Source organism: Podarcis raffonei, chromosome 5 (assembly GCF_027172205.1).
Source record: "Podarcis raffonei isolate rPodRaf1 chromosome 5, rPodRaf1.pri, whole genome shotgun sequence".
NCBI lineage: Eukaryota > Metazoa > Chordata > Lepidosauria > Squamata > Lacertidae > Podarcis > Podarcis raffonei.
This window is the reverse complement of record NC_070606.1, coordinates 90,096,608-90,114,157: the sequence shown is the minus strand read 5'-3', so window position 1 is coordinate 90,114,157 and position 17,550 is coordinate 90,096,608. Positions and strand designations below refer to the sequence as shown.

The 17,550-nt window shown below is 44.5% G+C and overlaps 1 protein-coding gene across 3 annotated transcripts in view; it reads left to right on the top strand.

The window, feature by feature from the left end:
• TBL1XR1 (TBL1X/Y related 1) overlaps positions 1–17,550 on the top strand; it is a 161,678-nt gene that overhangs the window by 121,435 nt on the left and 22,693 nt on the right. For 2 of the 3 annotated variants that reach the window (XM_053390589.1, XM_053390590.1), the window contains exons 3-4: positions 8,481–8,583; positions 17,241–17,386. In XM_053390589.1, the coding sequence (XP_053246564.1) occupies positions 8,526–8,583; positions 17,241–17,386 (204 nt within the window). In that variant the 5' untranslated portion in view covers positions 8,481–8,525. The remainder of the gene's footprint in view (positions 1–8,480; positions 8,584–17,240; positions 17,387–17,550) is intronic. The other variant, XM_053390592.1, reaches the window with a different exon arrangement.

Sequence of the window (17,550 nt, the reverse complement as noted above, 5' to 3'; positions counted from 1 at the left end):
TTCAATATTGTTCATAGTGGGAGGGGCTGTGATTTAATGGTATAAGCAGGTGCATGGCCTGCATAAGGTCATGGGCTCAATCCTTGGCATTTCTAGTTGGCAAAATAAAAAATAGAAGAAATGGTGGGGAGTCAGTTGGTAGATAGTGTGGAAGAACTCAGCTTATGACGTGTGTGTGAGAGAGAGACCAAATTAATCCTCCTGATGTATATTGTGCTCTAGGAGGCTTAGTTTGATCAGAATCGAGTACACACTTCCAAACACACACCAAATACACCAAATACAATACTTCTGGGAAATGAGCCAGAGGGCCATGAAAATTTGTGTCCCGGGCCTTTTTGACTTGGCTACCCATGTACTATCCGAAACCAGATGTGAAATATATAGGCGTTATTTTCATCTCTTCTACCTCACTGTCCTGAAAACTGTAAATCGTAAGTGGCTGAAATTTCGGGACCCTTTTATTACTATGCTGGTGACAATGTCCTAGAATGGGCTACATTGCAAATAAACTACCTGTACGCAGTTTGCGTAAATTGGATAGCACCTTTTTAGTGGTACAGTCAAACCTCGGTTCCCCTCCATTTTGGAACGTTTCGGCTCCCAAACACTGGAAACCCAGAAGTAAATGTTCCGGTTTTCAAATGTTTTTCGGAACTTGAACAGACTTCCGGAATGGTTAACGTTTGAAAACCGAGGTTCCACTGTACCAATATGATAAATACTATTGCAATATGATAAATACTAAAAGCACCTTCTTTTGCATATCTTTTCCAGGGAGCTTACACACCCCCTTTACAGACAAGAGGCTAGTGTTTTAATAACCTGACATCTCATTCCGTTTTGCTTTTCCTTGGTCGCCAGAATTTTATTCTCTCGCAAAACGTCAGCAGGCTGCTACGAAAAAAGATTCCAATCCAGTTCTGAACTGGAAGGTGGTTCAGTTTTCCGTCTAGATAACATGGACACAGGATTCTCCTATTTCACTTGTATTTCCCTTGTTCCTGAGGTTGGCGGTGGTGGGTAGAGCCTCGTCCAGTAGCCAAAATAATGCTTTGCTCCAGGCATATTTGAAAAGTAGACCTTATCTGCATTTTCACCTGTTACGCTAGAAATTCAAGAGTGATGTGACCTGCTTATGGGAACATTGTGCCCAGCATTGCAGGCCAGCCAGTGTGGATGTGGTTATCATTTTTAGCATTTGCTTTCCCTTAAACTAAGCTCTCTCCCTCCCCCCCCCAAGCTCTTGCAAAAATAAACAAGCAAAAACAAAACAAAACCAAAAACCACCCTGTCATTTTCTTTCTTTAGAAAATTCCAAACTGGCTGTGTCATATCACTTGCTTCCTCCGTTCAGATTGGGCCAGAGAGCTGGAGCTGGCTGCCTTAAATTAGGTCACAGAAGCTTAAGAGTATGATCAGAGCTGTATGTGGGCGCATGCAAACACACACACACACACACACACACACACACACCCCTTGCAGCAAAATATATTCACTTCAGCATCGTACGAAAATAAGTCCATTTGCTTGCTTTGCACAATTTCTCACATGCTTTCTGGGTTCAGGTTTTCAAGACATTGTGTGTATTTTCTGGCAAGGCACCCGGTGCAGAGTATATATATTGGGAATAATGCAGGGTTGTAGGGGAAAGGGACTGCCGGGTCACTGGAGTGCCTATAGGATTGCAGCTTTAGCTCACTGACCTTCCAAATAAGCACCCATAGGGCTGCGCAGACAGTTTCACAGTTCAAGCTAAATAGGGATAAGAGAGTGCCTGGGGTAAAACAACAGCAGCATGTTGCTGCTAGGAGTAAAAAAATGATGGGTTTGGGGGGGGGGCGACAAACAAAAGTGGTAGCGAGAGAACTGGGCTGGCCGGAACAGAGATTTTTAAAAATGGCACCTTATTGATTTGAATAGCAAACTATTAGAGCAAATGACGTTAACAAAGCGACTCATGCTTCGTTTGCCTGCCCAAAATGAGAATGAAGGTGAATCATGCTCAATTATAAAAGATATTGGAGCGTGCATTCATTTTTTTTACATTCCTTTGTCTTTGGAGAGGCGGTGTGAGTGCCTAAATAACAACGGCTGACATCCACATGTGCATTACTTTCTGGAAGGTGGAATAATAATAATAATAATAATAATAATAATAATAATAATAATAATAATAATACCGTATTTTTCGCCCTATAGGATGCACTTTTTCCCCTCCAAAAATGAAGGGGAAATCTGTGTGCGTCCTATGGGTCGAATGCAGTCTTTCGCTGAAGCTTGGAGAGCAAGAGGGGTCGGTGCGCACCTACCCCTCTCGCTCTCCAGGCTTCAGGAAGCTATCAGCAAGCCTGGGGAGCCCACGGTTTAGATTGCTTTAGATTGTTCCTAATCTACAGAATTTGTGAAAACACGTCTTGGTTAAAAAGGCATTGCCGGACAGAGTTTTAAGTATCGCGGTGCACGAGGGCTATAAATACCCTCTCCTTAGAAATCAAAAGTGCAAGCTTTCTGCTAGCAGCTTCTCTCAAAGCTTAGAAAAGCACCTTGCAAAGCTCATTTGTTCCACACCCACGAAATATTTGAAAGCCCGAATGCAACACTTCGGAGGAGTCGATCAATAACATCTAGCAGGAGGCAATATTTAAGAACTTAGGAGGAAGTGGGGGGGTTTGATGTCAGTCCTAATTCAAATTTATACCTAATAAATACATCCCGATAAAAGATGTAATGCATTTAAAATGTATGAACCACCTATTCATTATACAAATTTGCTTCCTTAATGACTTTTAGATGGATGATTCCACCCAGCTTCATTTCTCCTTTGAGTTACGCTAGGGCAGTTTATTGAAACTTAAGGGGAGGCTCATTGGAAGTTATCCTTCTGCATAAACTTGGTGTAATTTATAATAATGCTTTGTGGATAAATCAGAAAAAGGCCTTGATCCTGTCACCGAATAAATTGCTGTTGAAACGTCCGTGGTGTGATGGGAGCGTGCATGGGAAATTTGGCCATGGGCTGTAGCTGAAGAGGTAGATGAGTGCCAGATTAGCCATTTCCAGCTGGCTTTGGCTCACCTTTCTAGCAGTCCCTGATTCCCCACCCTCCAAAAAGTCTCTTATTTTTTTTGGGGGGGGGAAATTATTAATTAATTAATTAAATCTGTATACTGCCCTTCATCCAAAGATCTCAGGGCAGTTCACAGCAGAAAAATACAAAATGAGAATACGAAATGCATACACTCATACCTTGGGTTACAGATGCTTCAGGTTGCGTTTTTTCGGGTTACGGAAGTAACGGAATGGGTTACCTCCCTGTTTCAGTGGCCGTGCATGCGCAGAAGTGCTAAATCACGCTTTGCGCATGCGCACAAGCGCCGAATCACAACCCGCGCGTGCGCAGATGCGCTGCTGCGGATTGCGAACATGCATCCCACACGGATCACGTTCGCAACCCAAGCGTCCACTGTAATAAAAACATAACAATAACACACACACCCTCCCACAAGCACGTCAAAAAGCCAGTGTTAGTCAGCTGAATGCCACATTGAAGAGAAACATTTTTGCCTGCCACCTAAAGATACGTAATGAAGGCACCAGGAAAGCCTCCCTGGCGAGAGCATTCCACAAACGGGGAGCCACTGTGGAAAAGGCCCGTTCTTTTGCTGCCACCCTCCGGACCTCTTGAGGAGGAGGCACACGAAGAAGGGCCTCAGATGATGATCGCAGGGTCCAGGTTGCTTCATATGATCAGAGGCGGTCCTTGGGATATTGCAGTCCTGGGGCATTTAAGGCTTTATAGGTCAAAACCAGAACTTTGAATTGGAACTGAAAGCTAATTGGCAGCCAGCGGGCAAGGATTGTTGTAGCCTGCTCATTGAACAGGGTGGTCGCTGAATTCTGTACCACCTGCAGTTTCTGAACCATCTTCAAAGGCAGCACCATATATAATGCATTGCAGAAATCTAACCTAAAGGCAAAGCAATTTGGAAGAGGTCAGGCAGGCACACGGAAGAATTGATTTTTGAACCCGGAAGACCAGCACCTGTCTCAGTTTTCCTTCCTTCCTTCCTTCCTCCCTTCCTTCCTTCCTTCCTTCCTTCCTTCCTTCTTTATCGCAAAGGGATAAAATAAGCCTAAAGGCGCAGCTTGCATCACTTAGAAAGCTTCAGCATGCGTTTTGAACTTGGGCCTCCCACAATTAAATCTGAATACTCCTCCCCTTGAGAAAACATGCACACACTGAGTAACATACTACACAATGTCATAATGACATCTGTACTTGCAGCTTTAAAATAGACCCTATTTCCCATGGCAATGGGGGGAAGATTCTCCACCACTAACCCCTTGCACATTTTTGCTCTGAGCGGATCATTTTTTTGAAAGGAAAAAGGCTGACGACTCTCACAAAATCCAGCTCTGCCATGTGTCGCAAAAGACTTCCCGGCCATAACTTTCTCATCCTTAAGATGTGAAGAAGGTCATTGTCAACACTTAATGCAGTTCACAGTCGCTGTGATGCATTTTGTCAGCATTTTGGGGGGTTACATTCCTCTGTTGGGTATTAGATATTTATAATTTGGCCGTAAAAGCTACGCAGGACTTGAAACTTGGCACCAGGGATGGAAATCTGAAGTAACTGTTTATCATTCTGGAGCAATTTGGCTCGCCCAGCTAGAGCTGCTGCTGTGTGGCCCTCACCCATTGACAGCCAGGATGGGCGTATAAGCGATAGACTTGGACCAGTCCCCACTCAGCCGCATGATGCTTAGTGGATGATTTACTGGTCAATCACTATCTCGCAGCCTAAATTCCACCCCTACCCCAGGTTGTTATGAAGGGAAAATCGGAGAACGAAACATGTAGATTGGGTTGTTCCTTGCTGAAATTCCAATGCAACGCTGTATTGTATTGAATATAAGAAGTGCAGTTGGCCAGTCGTCATACAGGATCTGGTCCCAAAAAATTGAGCATCGCCCAGCCAAGTCCTAGCTTCCCTTTCCGCCAGGGGTCAGGAACCTGTGGCCCTTCAGATGATATCGTATTCCAATAATCCCCAACCCCTTGGCTGTGCTGACTGGGGCTGATGGGACTTGGAGTCCAATAACATCTGGAGGGCCACAGGTTCACCCTGACGTCAACAGAACCTGAGTTGTACCAACAAAATCTTGAAGGGTGGGGAAAGAGGAGCGTTTCCAGTTAAAGTTAGGCCCTACAGCCATTAAGTACAAGCAGATGGTAAAATCGGTGCCCCGTTAATTAGGAGAAGAGGGGTTCTTTGCTGTAGCTCAGCCTCCACCAACATGGCTTCCTGCAAATGTTTTGGATGGCAGTTCCCATCAGCATGTGCTTGCTGAGGCTAATGGAGGGTAAACAAAGGCTGGAGAGGCCTGAGAAGGGTGCATTTTCCAAACAAATAATCTTTTCTTTCCTCATCATCCAAACCACAGCTCACTTCACTTCTGCACCTCTGGGAAATTCACTGTCTAATAAGCTATGACCTGCAACTTCCTGAGAACATTGTCAAAATTATATCGTGTTACTTTTGCTTTCCTTTCTAAGAGATGGGCTGTATCACGATGGCTTTTAATGGAACGGGAGTTGCAATAATTTGCCACAGATGCTTTTCAATTTGTGCAGGTCAAGTTTTAGGGTTGCTAATGCAGGCCCAGAATGAATTAAGGGCCAAACCCCCAAAAGGGGGGAAATATCTACTGAATGTGCTTAGAACCTCTCTGCAGGCAAGAACCAAGGCTTATCGGGCTAACCAACTATGAGAGGAACTCCTTTTCAGACCTTATCACACTAAGATCACCGAAAAAAATCATTTCCGGGCCCAATTTGAAATGCTGGTTTGGACCCAGGACCACAACAGGGGAGATTTATGTTTTGTTCTTATTTTCATTACGTAGTTTGTGGTTTTATATATATTTTAATTTTATGTTGTGAACCGCCCTGAGATCTATGGATGTAGGGCAGTACACAAATTCAATAGGTACTAGTAGTACAGTGGTACCTCGGGTTAAGAACTTAATCCGTTCTGGAGGTCCATTCTTAACCTGAAACTGTTCTTAACCTGAGGTACCACTTTAGCTAATGGGGCCTCCCGCTTCTGCTGCGCGGTTTCTGTTCTCACCCTGAAGCAAAGTTCTTAACCTGAGGTACTATTTCTGGGTTAGCAGAGTCTGTAACCTCAAGCATCTGTAACCCAAAGCGTCTGTAACCCGAGGTACCACTGTAGTAGTAATAGTAGTAATATTGCAACTATAGCCTGCAGGCAGCTATATTTTTTTTCCATTTTATGAAACTGTGCTCCGGATCATGTGAAGAGCGTACATTGCTGCAAAAGTCCAGAATGTGGGGATTGTGTGAGGGTGGGGGACGCTGACAAAGGAGCAGAGCTTAAGAGTGATTGCATTGATGTAATCTTTTCTCATTTGAAAATTGCACATCATGTGTACACACCAAAGCCCCTATTATAATAGTTTGATGGACTTTAACTTGTGTGTGTCCTTCATCCTATTGACCTCCGCGTGTTGCTGCTTAGAATATTGGCGGCCCCTTAAAACCGGCAAGTGTATGTTGTCTACTCGTGAGTAAATTTGGCCAGCCCATGTGTTTGTTGTACTTTGAAGATTGGGAGAGAATGTGTTCATTGCAATAGCCACCCAGGCACCGTGGAAAATATTATAGAAAAAGTTAGTATCTCTTTTAAGAGAGAATGGCTTTTTCCATAGCACCCACCCAAAAGAGAAGGCCTGGCCTCTGAAGAGAGATGTAAAATATACTTTGAGCTGCTTCTCTTGTTCTTTGGGAAGACCGGAGTCCCAGCCGCTTGCAACAGCGTAGAGAAAAACATCTCTCTAAAGTTGCACCGCAGGCTGGAAGGTGTGCTGGGGAGAGGACCTTGTGCTAAGCGGTTGGGTTTATATCTAAACTTATCGCTTCCCTTATTTAAAAGACAAAAGGATCACCTTGGAGAGAAGGCGAAATATTTATTTTGGAAGCCCACTGAAACATTCTAAATCTGCACACATAGATTAGGCAGGTATAAGCAGTTTGCACTGTGATGTCCTCCTTGGGAAAATTGCCCATTCATTTCACAGCCTTCCCTTTTTTTAAATCCTCCATTCACCATTAATTATTTTCATTTTTTATGTTACACTGCCACCTTTTGTCCATTGGATAGGAAACCTCTCGTCAGCTTGGATGCCTGCCAGGTTTTTATTATTATTATTATTCTCCCCTGTTTTCCTTGATTGGTATTGGAAGAGAACATTTTGATCCAACCGTTGCAATATATATAGGTGAACGATAATGCCATTTTAAAGAAATATTGTGACAACAGCCTGAGTGGCAAATCACTCAAATTCTAGTAATGTGCAGTGCAAGTGAAAATATCCTTGATGCTCCCCAAATATCGTCCTTTATCCTTGTGGTGTAGAAACTGCTTCCATGGGCCTTAGGTAAAGGTAAAGGTACTCCCGACCATTAGGTCCAGTCGTGGACGACTCTGGGGTTGCCAGCGCTCATCTCGCTCTATAGGCCGAGGGAGCCGGCGTTTGTCCACAGACAGCTTCCGGGTCATGTGGCCAGCATGACTAAGCCACTTCTGGCGAACCAGAGCAGTGCATGGAAACGCCATTTACCTTCCCGCCGGAGCGGTACCTATTTATCTACTTGCACTGGTGTGCTTTCGAACTGCTAGGTTGGCAGGAGCAGGGACCGAGCAACGGGAGCTCACCCTGTTGTGGGGATTCGAACCGCCGACCTTCTGATCGGCAAGTCCTATGCTCTGTGGTTTAGACCACAGTGCCACCCGTGCCCATGGGCCTTACCTCGAACATTTATACTTGTAGTATCTGGATAGAGGAATCAGACGGGGAGCGTAGGTGGCATAATTTTTCCATGTATAGATGCTGCCCTGGCTTTTCCCATCTGCTGCCTTGCCTTACCCAGAAGACATTGGTTACAGTTACACCTTTAAGTCGCTTTTGCAATGGCAGGCTCTGCATTTATTTCTTTATTTAGAACCTTTATAAACCGCTTGTTCGGACGAAAAATTCTCCAAGCGCTGTACAAGTCGATAATGATATATATAAAGATGACTGAAGTCCGCAGGCGCATTTTAAAAACGCATAAAATCATCATTAAAAACAAAGGGATAAATCAATATAACATTTGAAGGAAATATAACTAATCCATGTGTCTGGATAGGCTTCCTGGGAGGGAAACATTTTCAGCTGGTGTCTAGAAGAATAGGTGGTTGCCTAATTTCAAGAGGCAGGGAGTTCTACAGTACAGGTGCTGCCACACTAAAGGAGGGACTTCTTGGAAAGGCAGAATGAACATTGTGTGGCACCTGTAAAAGGGCAAGTTAATGTGCCATTAAGTTATTATTTATGTATATGTTTTTTAGAGACAAAGAGGAGTAATGTTCACCTTCAGATTCTTAACCTGCTGTGTTTTGCTTTGTCCAGGGTTATATCCTTCGTTGTGACCTCATGGTTTAAGCGGGCATAAAGATGAGTATAAGCAGTGATGAGGTTAACTTCCTCGTATATAGATACTTGCAAGAGTCCGGTGAGTATTTGGCTAATAATTCTTTGAGGGATCCGTTTTGGGGGCAGCATTTAACAAATATTCAGTCATCCTTCAGGATCTGCATGCATAGTGGCTGAAAGACTAGAGTATGTCTTACCCAAACTCCCATCTGCTTTCAAATTTCTGGCATGGGGAGGATGACAATGGCCTACTTTAACATAACAGGATTATTACAAGTCCATATTATCCCAATTTTTGCCAACTTATGCCTTAAGATCTGCAAGGGAAGCTCTGCCGGTGGTCTTGTCGACGACGGCTATTTATTTGGCAAGGGTGTAGAGCAGAGCCTTCTCTGCAGTGACACCCTGGTTGTAGAATTAACTCTTGGGGGAGATACAAATGTCAGCTGGAGACATTTTTTGTTCCTCCAGGCCAGTGCTTCTCAAACCTGGATCTCCAGCTTTTTTGGGGACTACAGTTCCCATCACCCCTGATCACTGGTCCTGCCAGCTAGGGATGATGGGAATTGTAGTTCGAAAGCACCTGGTGACCCAAGTTTGGGAAACACTGCTCTAGGCAACGGAGGTGTTGTGTTTCCTGTTGAATGACTTGCTGATATATGTCTAGCGATGGTTTTGGGATACGTTTTAATACTTTTAATGTTTTATGGTGAAACATTGCATTTCATTTTAGATGTTGCAGGCAACCCTTTGAGTTGAAGGGTGCTTTAAATATATAATAAATATCTATAGGTAAAGCATTTTTTGCTAATCTGAACTGCTATATGGATGCTAATTATTGTTCCTCCTAGAGCTGAACTTCCAGTTTTTCTTTTCTCCCTGCTTTGTGTACAGTGGTACCTTGGTTTACAACCATAATCTGTTCTGGAGGCCCATTTGTAAACCACAACAGGTTGTAACCTAAGGCGTGCTTTCGCCAATGGAGCCTCCAAAAAAAAATTGTTTGTAATCCAAAAAATGGGTTGTAATCCCCAAAAAGATTGCAAACCGGGACATGCACTTCCGGGTTTGACATGTTTGTAATCCAAAATGTATGCAAACCAAGACGTATGCAAACCAAGGTACCACTGTACTTGTTGAAAAGCACCAGTGCTTTTCAGTGAGTTTTTGACTACCCCTCGGAATTTAGTACATTGGCTTAATACAAAATGCTCAAGAAGATTATTATTTCAAAGCAGCTGTGAGATGCATTGACCAGTTTCAAGAGAAATAATTTCCGGGGCAGAGGCCTTTTTGGTGGTAGCCCCTGCTCTTTGGAATAAGCTTCCCAAAGAGTCCTGCCTGGTACCTTCGCCAACTTCATTCTGCCAGGAGTGAAGGTGTATTTGTTTTCAAAGGCGTTCTTGGTTGTTATTTTTTTACCTCCAATTTTTCGGTTATGGAGTTTGCTAATTGTTTTTTGTCTGCGGGATGAATTTTGTACTCTGAAAAGCTAGATTCTGTAACCTGTCAATTCTGCCTAGTCTGGCTCAAAAAATGTTCTCAGCTTTAATGCAAAAGCAGCATATGGTACCCCAAGTGGAAATTGTCGTCACGGATGGTTTTTCTTATGGAAGTATATTACCGGGAGAGGAGTAATATGGGATAAAGCTACACAGAAAGGAGATTGCTCACCTGGATTGTAGCACACAGAACGCCATTTTTTTCTGACTAGGACCATGTTTTATACATCAAAATAGACTTTTAAAAAAGCATGCACTGGAAGTTTTGTTAAGACTTATCTAAAAAAACAGTGTGGAAAAATATGTATGCTCAGGTGTTGATTCTTTTCCAATTTTCAAACAAAACTTCAACTTATTTTGGCCCAGTGTGCATCTTGAATTGCATGTTGTATGTAAAATTAAAACTTTCTGTGTACTCTTTCACACGGTGTTGGATTCAGAAGATACTGAGTTTTATTATAGAAAATAATGAAAAACCACATGGAACACTATAAAAGGTGGGGTACGGGGAATACTCCTTGGGGAAGGGGTTCTTAGTACCTGATAAGAGCTCACCTTCCTGAGCATTTTGGTGAATTGTCTGCTATTTTTGCAAAAAAGTTTGAGGTTAAACTATAGATTGACTAGACTAATGTGAATCAGACAAACTGAGCACTTTTAATGGAGGGACCTAGAGCTTCAGTGGGGACTTCAGTCTTACAACAAGCGGTTGGGAAGTTTATTCGGCCACTTTTAGCATTGCTAGGGGACGCAGGTGGTGCTGTGGGTTAAACCAAAGAGCCTAGAACTTGCCGATCAGAAGGTCGGCGGTTCGAAACCCCGTGACGGGATGAGCTCCCGTTTCTCGGCCCCAGCTCCTGCCAACCTAGCAGTTCGAAAGCACGTCAAAGTAAAAGTAGATAAATAGGGACCGCTCCGGCGGGAAGGTAAACAGCGTTTCCGTGCACTGCTCTGGTTCACCAGAAGTGGCTTAGTCATGCTGGCCACATGACCCAGAAGCTGTCTATGGACAAACACCGGCTCCCTCGGCCTATAGAGCGAGATGAGCGCGCAACCCCAGTTGGTCACGACTCGACCTAATGGTCAGGGGTCCCTTTACCTTTACCTTTTAGAATTGCTGAGATATCGCTAGCATGGCTCACATGTTGTCGGAACCATCTCCACATCAAAATCAGCAAAATCAGAGTAGAACATTCCCTTTTAATTTTTATTTTCTTTTTAAACTGAGATGTGGTCGACCCAGCTCATTTCTGGCATGAGAGTGGTATGTAAGCGTGATAATAATTCTGTGGGTTTTGCCGCAGTTACATAGATTCCTAGTGGTTCAAGGCTCTTCATTCTACTGTATTACGTTTTCATATGTGTTGGAAGCCACCCAGAGTGGCTGGGGCAGGCCAGCCAAATGGGTGGGGTATAAATAATAAAAGTATTATTATTACTATTGTTGGAAGGGACCTGTAGTTAATCCAAATTAAAACAAAAGAAATCCAAAAGGCCACGAGGCAACCCCCCACCCAACCATTTCCCCCCTCCTGGCAATCAAAGGACAACAGATTTGCTGCCAGGGTATCCTCTTTGCGGAGAGAGGCAAGGGGCCACCACAGAGGATGTCCTGTTTCTGGTAACCCACACACCTCTCATTTGCTTTGCCTACAGAAAGTCCCAGGTTTAATTCCTGAAAACTGCTGGTAGGGCTGAGAGAGACCGCTGCCTGAAGCCCTGGAGAGCTGCTTCAAGTCAGTGTAGACAAAACTGAGCCAGATGGAGTAATGGGCTGACTCCTGAGTTTCTCCTTCAGTAGCAGCAGAACAAGGGAATAGTAATAGTAATAATTTATTACTTATACCCCGCCCATCTGGCTGGGTTTCCTCAGCCACTCTGGGTGGCTTCCAACAGAATATTAAAAACATGATAAAACATCAAACATTAAAAACTTCCCTAAACAGGGTTGCCTTCAGATGTCTTCTAAAAGTCAGATAGTTGTTTATTTCCCTGACATCTGATGGGAGGGTGGTCCACAGGGTGGGTGCCACCACCAAGAAGGCCCTCTGCCTGGTTCCCTGTAACCACACTTCTTGCAGTGAGGGAACCACCAGAAGGCCCTTGGAGCTGGACCTCAGTGTCCGGGCAGAACGATGGGGATGGAGACGCTCTTTCAGGTATACTGGGCCGAGGCCTCCAAGGAAGGTCTTAATGGACAGGCAGGTTCATGTCTGTCCCACTCTTTTCCGGATCCAAAAGGACCTGCATGTTGGTGATCGCACGTCAGTTGAACACACCTAAAATGGTTGCTACTTGTACTGGGGTTTTCAGCTCGAGACGCTGTCCCCACAGGCTGTGAGCTGGAGATCACATCTCCTGGTCCAGCTTGAGACTCTGGTGACTTCTAAGCTCTCACTTCGTGTGGATGAATTGCTCAGTGGGATGCAATGTTTATCTTCGAAAAATCCCACTCTTCAGTTTTTCCTGCAGTAGCGGTAGCATTCTGCTTAATTCAGCCCAAACTGGAAAATGTATTCATTCTCTCTATTGTTTGCACGTTAGCCCAAAGCGGGAGTAAATTAAGTTCCCAAAAAAAGCTCGCTCCAAAGCCCTCCTTGTCTGATTGGACCGCCTTCAAGAGAGGGTTGCCTTCACGGGGGAAGTGTTTGGAAAGGGAAGCGGTTTTTTCAGAGAGCTGCGACCCTGGCTCTGCAACCATGAAAATCCTGCGTGGGGTGTCTCCATGATAAATCACAGCAGTGCCAGCTCAACAGTGGCTCATTAGTGCTAGCGAGTGCGGCGTCCAGGAATGAGATGAATACACACATTATTTCCAGGGATGGCAGAAAGCCGGCGCCTGGCAGCTGAACTCAGCGGTGTGCGATTTTTAAAGCCTAGCTACCCACAGAACCTTTAGTAATGTTTAGGTCCTGCTTATAATACCTGTTTTAGTTACTCAGAGCGTGCCAAGGCAACTGAAAGCAGTGTACCTTTGGCAGACAATCTGCACCCCTTCTCTCCTTTACACTGTCCTGCCTTGCTCCCTTGTAGTCTTGTTTAATTTTGAGAAAGTTGTCTTTTTGATGAGCCTTAACAAGTCGTTCCTTTCAGGCCCAGATTTTTTTAAAAACAAAAACAACCATGATCCGTAAAATTGATGCTCGCTGCATTGACGATAATTATTGTAATTGTTAAGAGCGGAATTCTGTTTAATTATTATTTGCTGCTGTTTTGAGAGTTAATTTTATCATGTACTGTTCCATTCTATTAGATTATTGAATATTATTTTATTTGATATAAGTCAATCCATTTTAAGGGGGACACGGGTGGCGCTGTGGGTTAAACCACAGAGCCTAGGACTTGCCGATCAGAAGGTCGGTGGTTTGAATCCCTGCGACGGGGTGAGCTTCCGTTGCTCAGTCCCTGCTCCTGCCAACCTTGCAGTTCAAAAGCACGTCAAAGTGCAAGTAGATAAATAGGTGCCACTCCAGCGGGAAGGTAAACAGCGTTTCCGTGCGCTCCTCTGGTTCGTCAGAAGCGGCTTAGTCATGCTGGTCACATGACCCGGAAGCTGTATGCCGGCTCCCTCGGCCAATAAAGCGAGATGAGTGCTGCAACCCCAGAGTCGGTCACAACTGGACCTAATGGTCAGGGGTCCCTTTACCTTTACCTTTAATCCATTTAAAAGTTACATTTTATTGTGGCTTTTTGTGTTGGGATCAGATTATTGTAAGGTGTTTTTCTTTTCTTGTATATTTTGTAAACCTCCTTGTGTAGAATAATAAACAAAGGCGGTACACAAATTCAAAGTACATACAAATGCTATAGGCTTGTTTGTCCATTGTCTTACTTGGGGGACTGACCTAGATATGTCCATGGTACTCACGTGCACCAAATTTTGGAATTTTGGAAGTTCTGAGCTTCAGAATGCTGGCGTTTTGTAGCACCTACATATGAAAATGTGCAAGGAAATTTACATTTTCCACATTGATTTTTTTAGGAAGTTCTTGGTGTGACAGATCATTGGACCTAACAGAACTAGCTTGATGATGTCGGCTTTCCCCACACTCATTCTCATACTCCTGAACCCCAGCTCACTGTCTTTTCTGGATTCTTTTGTTTATTCCCTCCCGAATTTTATTCATTAAAAAACATATAAATTGCTTTTTCCCAATTGTTCAAAGTGTTTCAATCCGTAACTGTAAAACAACAGCAACAAACGAAACGAAAGCTCTGGGGCAGCTCAACCGGTAGAGCATGAGGGTTGTGCTTTCCAGCCCCACGTTGTGTAAAAGATTCCAGCAGTGCGGGGGGCGGGGGTGGACTAGATGATGCTAATGGTCCCTTGCAGCTCTACAATTCTATGAAAAGTTGCAGCAACAACATCTCTTGGAGCGAAAGAAGAGCCTGCTGGACCCAGAAGCCCATCTGGTCCTCAGTCCTGTTCTTGCAGTGGCCAACCAGATGCTTACGGGAAGCTTGAAAACTGGACATCAGCAACTGATGTGTAGAGTCATACTGCTTCCAGCAATGGGGTAGAACATAACCGCAGTGACCACTAACCAAGGGCAGTCCTGTCCTCCACGAATTTCATTCTCTGTGCACAATTTTATTTTTCCCATCTTGCCTATGCAGAATCTCCCAGTGTTTGGCTTCATCGGAACACATTGAAAGGAGAGCAGGAGGAAAACTTCTCTCTTATCCACTTTAATAATCCAAGGTGTGCAGCCCAGGAGTCATTCTGGACTCACAGCTGTCCATGGAGGCGCAGGTCAATTCTGTGTCCAGGGCAGCTGTTTATCAGCTCCACCTGGTACGCAGGCTGAGACCCTCCCTGCCCGCAGACTGTCTCGCCAGAGTGGTGCATGCTCTAGTTATCTCTCGCTTGGACTACTGCAATATGCTCTACGTGGGGCTACCTTTGAAGGTGACCCGGAAACTACAACTAATCCACAATGCGGCAGCTAGACTGGTGACTGGGAGCTGCTGCTGGGATCATATAACACCGGTCCTGAAAGACCTACACTGGCTCCCAGTACGTTACTGAGTACAATTCAAAGTGTTGTTGCTGACCTTTAAAGCCCTAAATGGCCTCAGTCCACAGTACACCTGAAGGAGCGTCTCCACCTCCATCATTCTGCCCAGGTACACTGAGGTCCAGCGCCAAGGGCCTTCTGGTGGTTCCCTCACTGCGAGAAGCCAAGTTACAGGGAACCAGGCAGAGGGTCTTCTCGGTAGTGGCACCCATCCTGTGGAATGCCCTCCCACCAGATGTCAAAGAGAAAAATAACTACCAAACTTTTAGAAGACATCTGAAGGCAGCCCTGTTTAGGGAAGCTTTTAATGTTTAATAGGTTATTGTATTTTAGTGTTTTGTTGGAAGCCGCCCAGAGTGGCTGGGGAAACCCAGCCAGATGGGTGGGGTATAAATTATTTATTTATTTATTTATTTATTTATTTATTTATTTATCACCATCATCATCAAACCGAAGGATTTCTGTAAAAAGCTACACATGGAAGGGCAGATAAGGGGGAGGGGGGAACATCTTGAACCCCTATGAAAAGAAAGCCACTGAGTGGCTACCCTGGCATCTTCTGGAGGGTCTATAGCTTTGAAACAGCCAGTGGGCCAGACAGGGCTGGCAGCCTGTGCAAAGCCGTAACATTCAAATTTGGCCTTCACACACAAAATCCAGATCCTATGACCAATGAACCAGATTTTTGTGCAGGGAAATGGTTGTTTGCATATAGCCCAGATCTGATTGTTCTTATAGCCTCACATGAACACCCAAAGCAGGGCAGGTGAGCCTCGGCACTCGTATCAACTATCTGATCTGACCAATATCAAAACTGATAACACCTAGCAAAATGAAATGTCTAGTTGCCATTTGGGGGTCAAGATGGCTCGAAAGTCGTCGTTTCCAGAACGACTTTGTGGTTCCTGAAATTTCTTCAGATGGTGATGAAGATGATGATTGCAATTTGTGTACTGCCCTTTTATCTCATGCAGATAAAATACAACAGATAGAATTCTATAGGATGTGTTGTTAGTGTGTGAAAACAGGCAAGATCCAAGGATCCCCCCCAGGTGGTGGAGATGTCAGGCTCCATCTTGGCACCCAGGCGTCTTCACTTGGTCGCAAGTGGCCGATAGCCAGGTGGAAAATGCTCCTTGCAATTTCAAACGCTGGTCCAAGATGGAAAGCAGGTTTTGGCCTAGCAAATTGTAATTTTTTCTCCCCCTTCCCCTCAACAGAGTAAACTTGCTGCCTGGGGGAACACTTTTCCTATTTGCATAGCCCCACCCTTTAATTTGCATAGCCCCATTCTGCCTCCTGGGTCTTTATCTTGTTATTGTTACTGCTGCAATACCTGTGAAATCACTCTCTCTCTGTTCTCCGGTATCTGTGCAAAATTTTGGATCCCAACGGCTATAAAGCAACTGTTCATAACGTCCCAAAAGGGGAGCTTTCTGAGGTTCTAATTACCTACGAGTGGAAAACCGTAACAGCTTAAGATGAATCACTTCCTCACAATGGATTTACCTTTTCAGGGCAAGCAAATAAATAACACTGTTAGCATCCAGTAATCCTAATTTTCCTATTTGCAAAACGATAATTATGCTGCCCTTGAAACGGCACGCAGAAGAAACGCACGCCTGGCGCTGGTGTGCTCATGCAATTAAAATGCTTTGTCGTGAAGTTAATCCTCCCTTCTGTAGGCATATATTCTCCCTTGTCCTATGCAATTTAGGAATAAATGGAAATGCGGCCCGGGGTGGTGGTGAGAAAAAGAGAAATAAACAAATGAATTTCAATGCCTTACCAGAGCTTTGGGGGTTGATAGACTTGACCAAGGTTTATAAAGGAAATAATTGATTCACTGGGTAACAGCAAAGCAGCATAACTAGCATTACTAGGTAAGATTCTCTGCTGTGGTCTCTGGTAGATAAACCTTGAGAACGAATCCTGCCATTCAGGAAAAGTTGATTTGTGCTCTTTTTCCCCCAGTGTGTGACACTGCAGGCCAAACCTGCTGGCCACAGCCTGACAACCTAAGGCAGTGATGGCCAAACTTGGCCCTCCAGCTGTTTCCGGACTACAGTTCCCATCATCCCTGACTACTGGTCCTGTTAGCTAGGGATGATGGGAGTTGTAGTCCCAAAGCAGCTGGAGGGTAGAGTTTGGCCATCACTGGCCTAAGGCTTCTTGTGTGTATGAGCACATCCTTATAACCTCCCCCTTGTCTTTAGGGTTCTCTCATTCAGCATTTACCTTTGGTATCGAGAGCCATATCAGCCAGTCTAACATCAACGGTGCCCTGGTACCACCTGCTGCTTTGATTTCCATCATCCAGAAAGGCTTGCAGTATGTAGAGGCGGAAGTCAGTATTAATGAGGTAAGGCAAGTCTCTTGTTGGCTGTAGATGGTGACAAGTGCTTTCATATATCTGCAGAGGGTTTTCATTACCCTGGGGAAGTGGGTTGCTCTCTCCTCAACTGTCCTGTTTGGATGGTTTGCTGTCGCGCTGGATCCTCTGTAGGTTCTGCTCACCAGACCTTT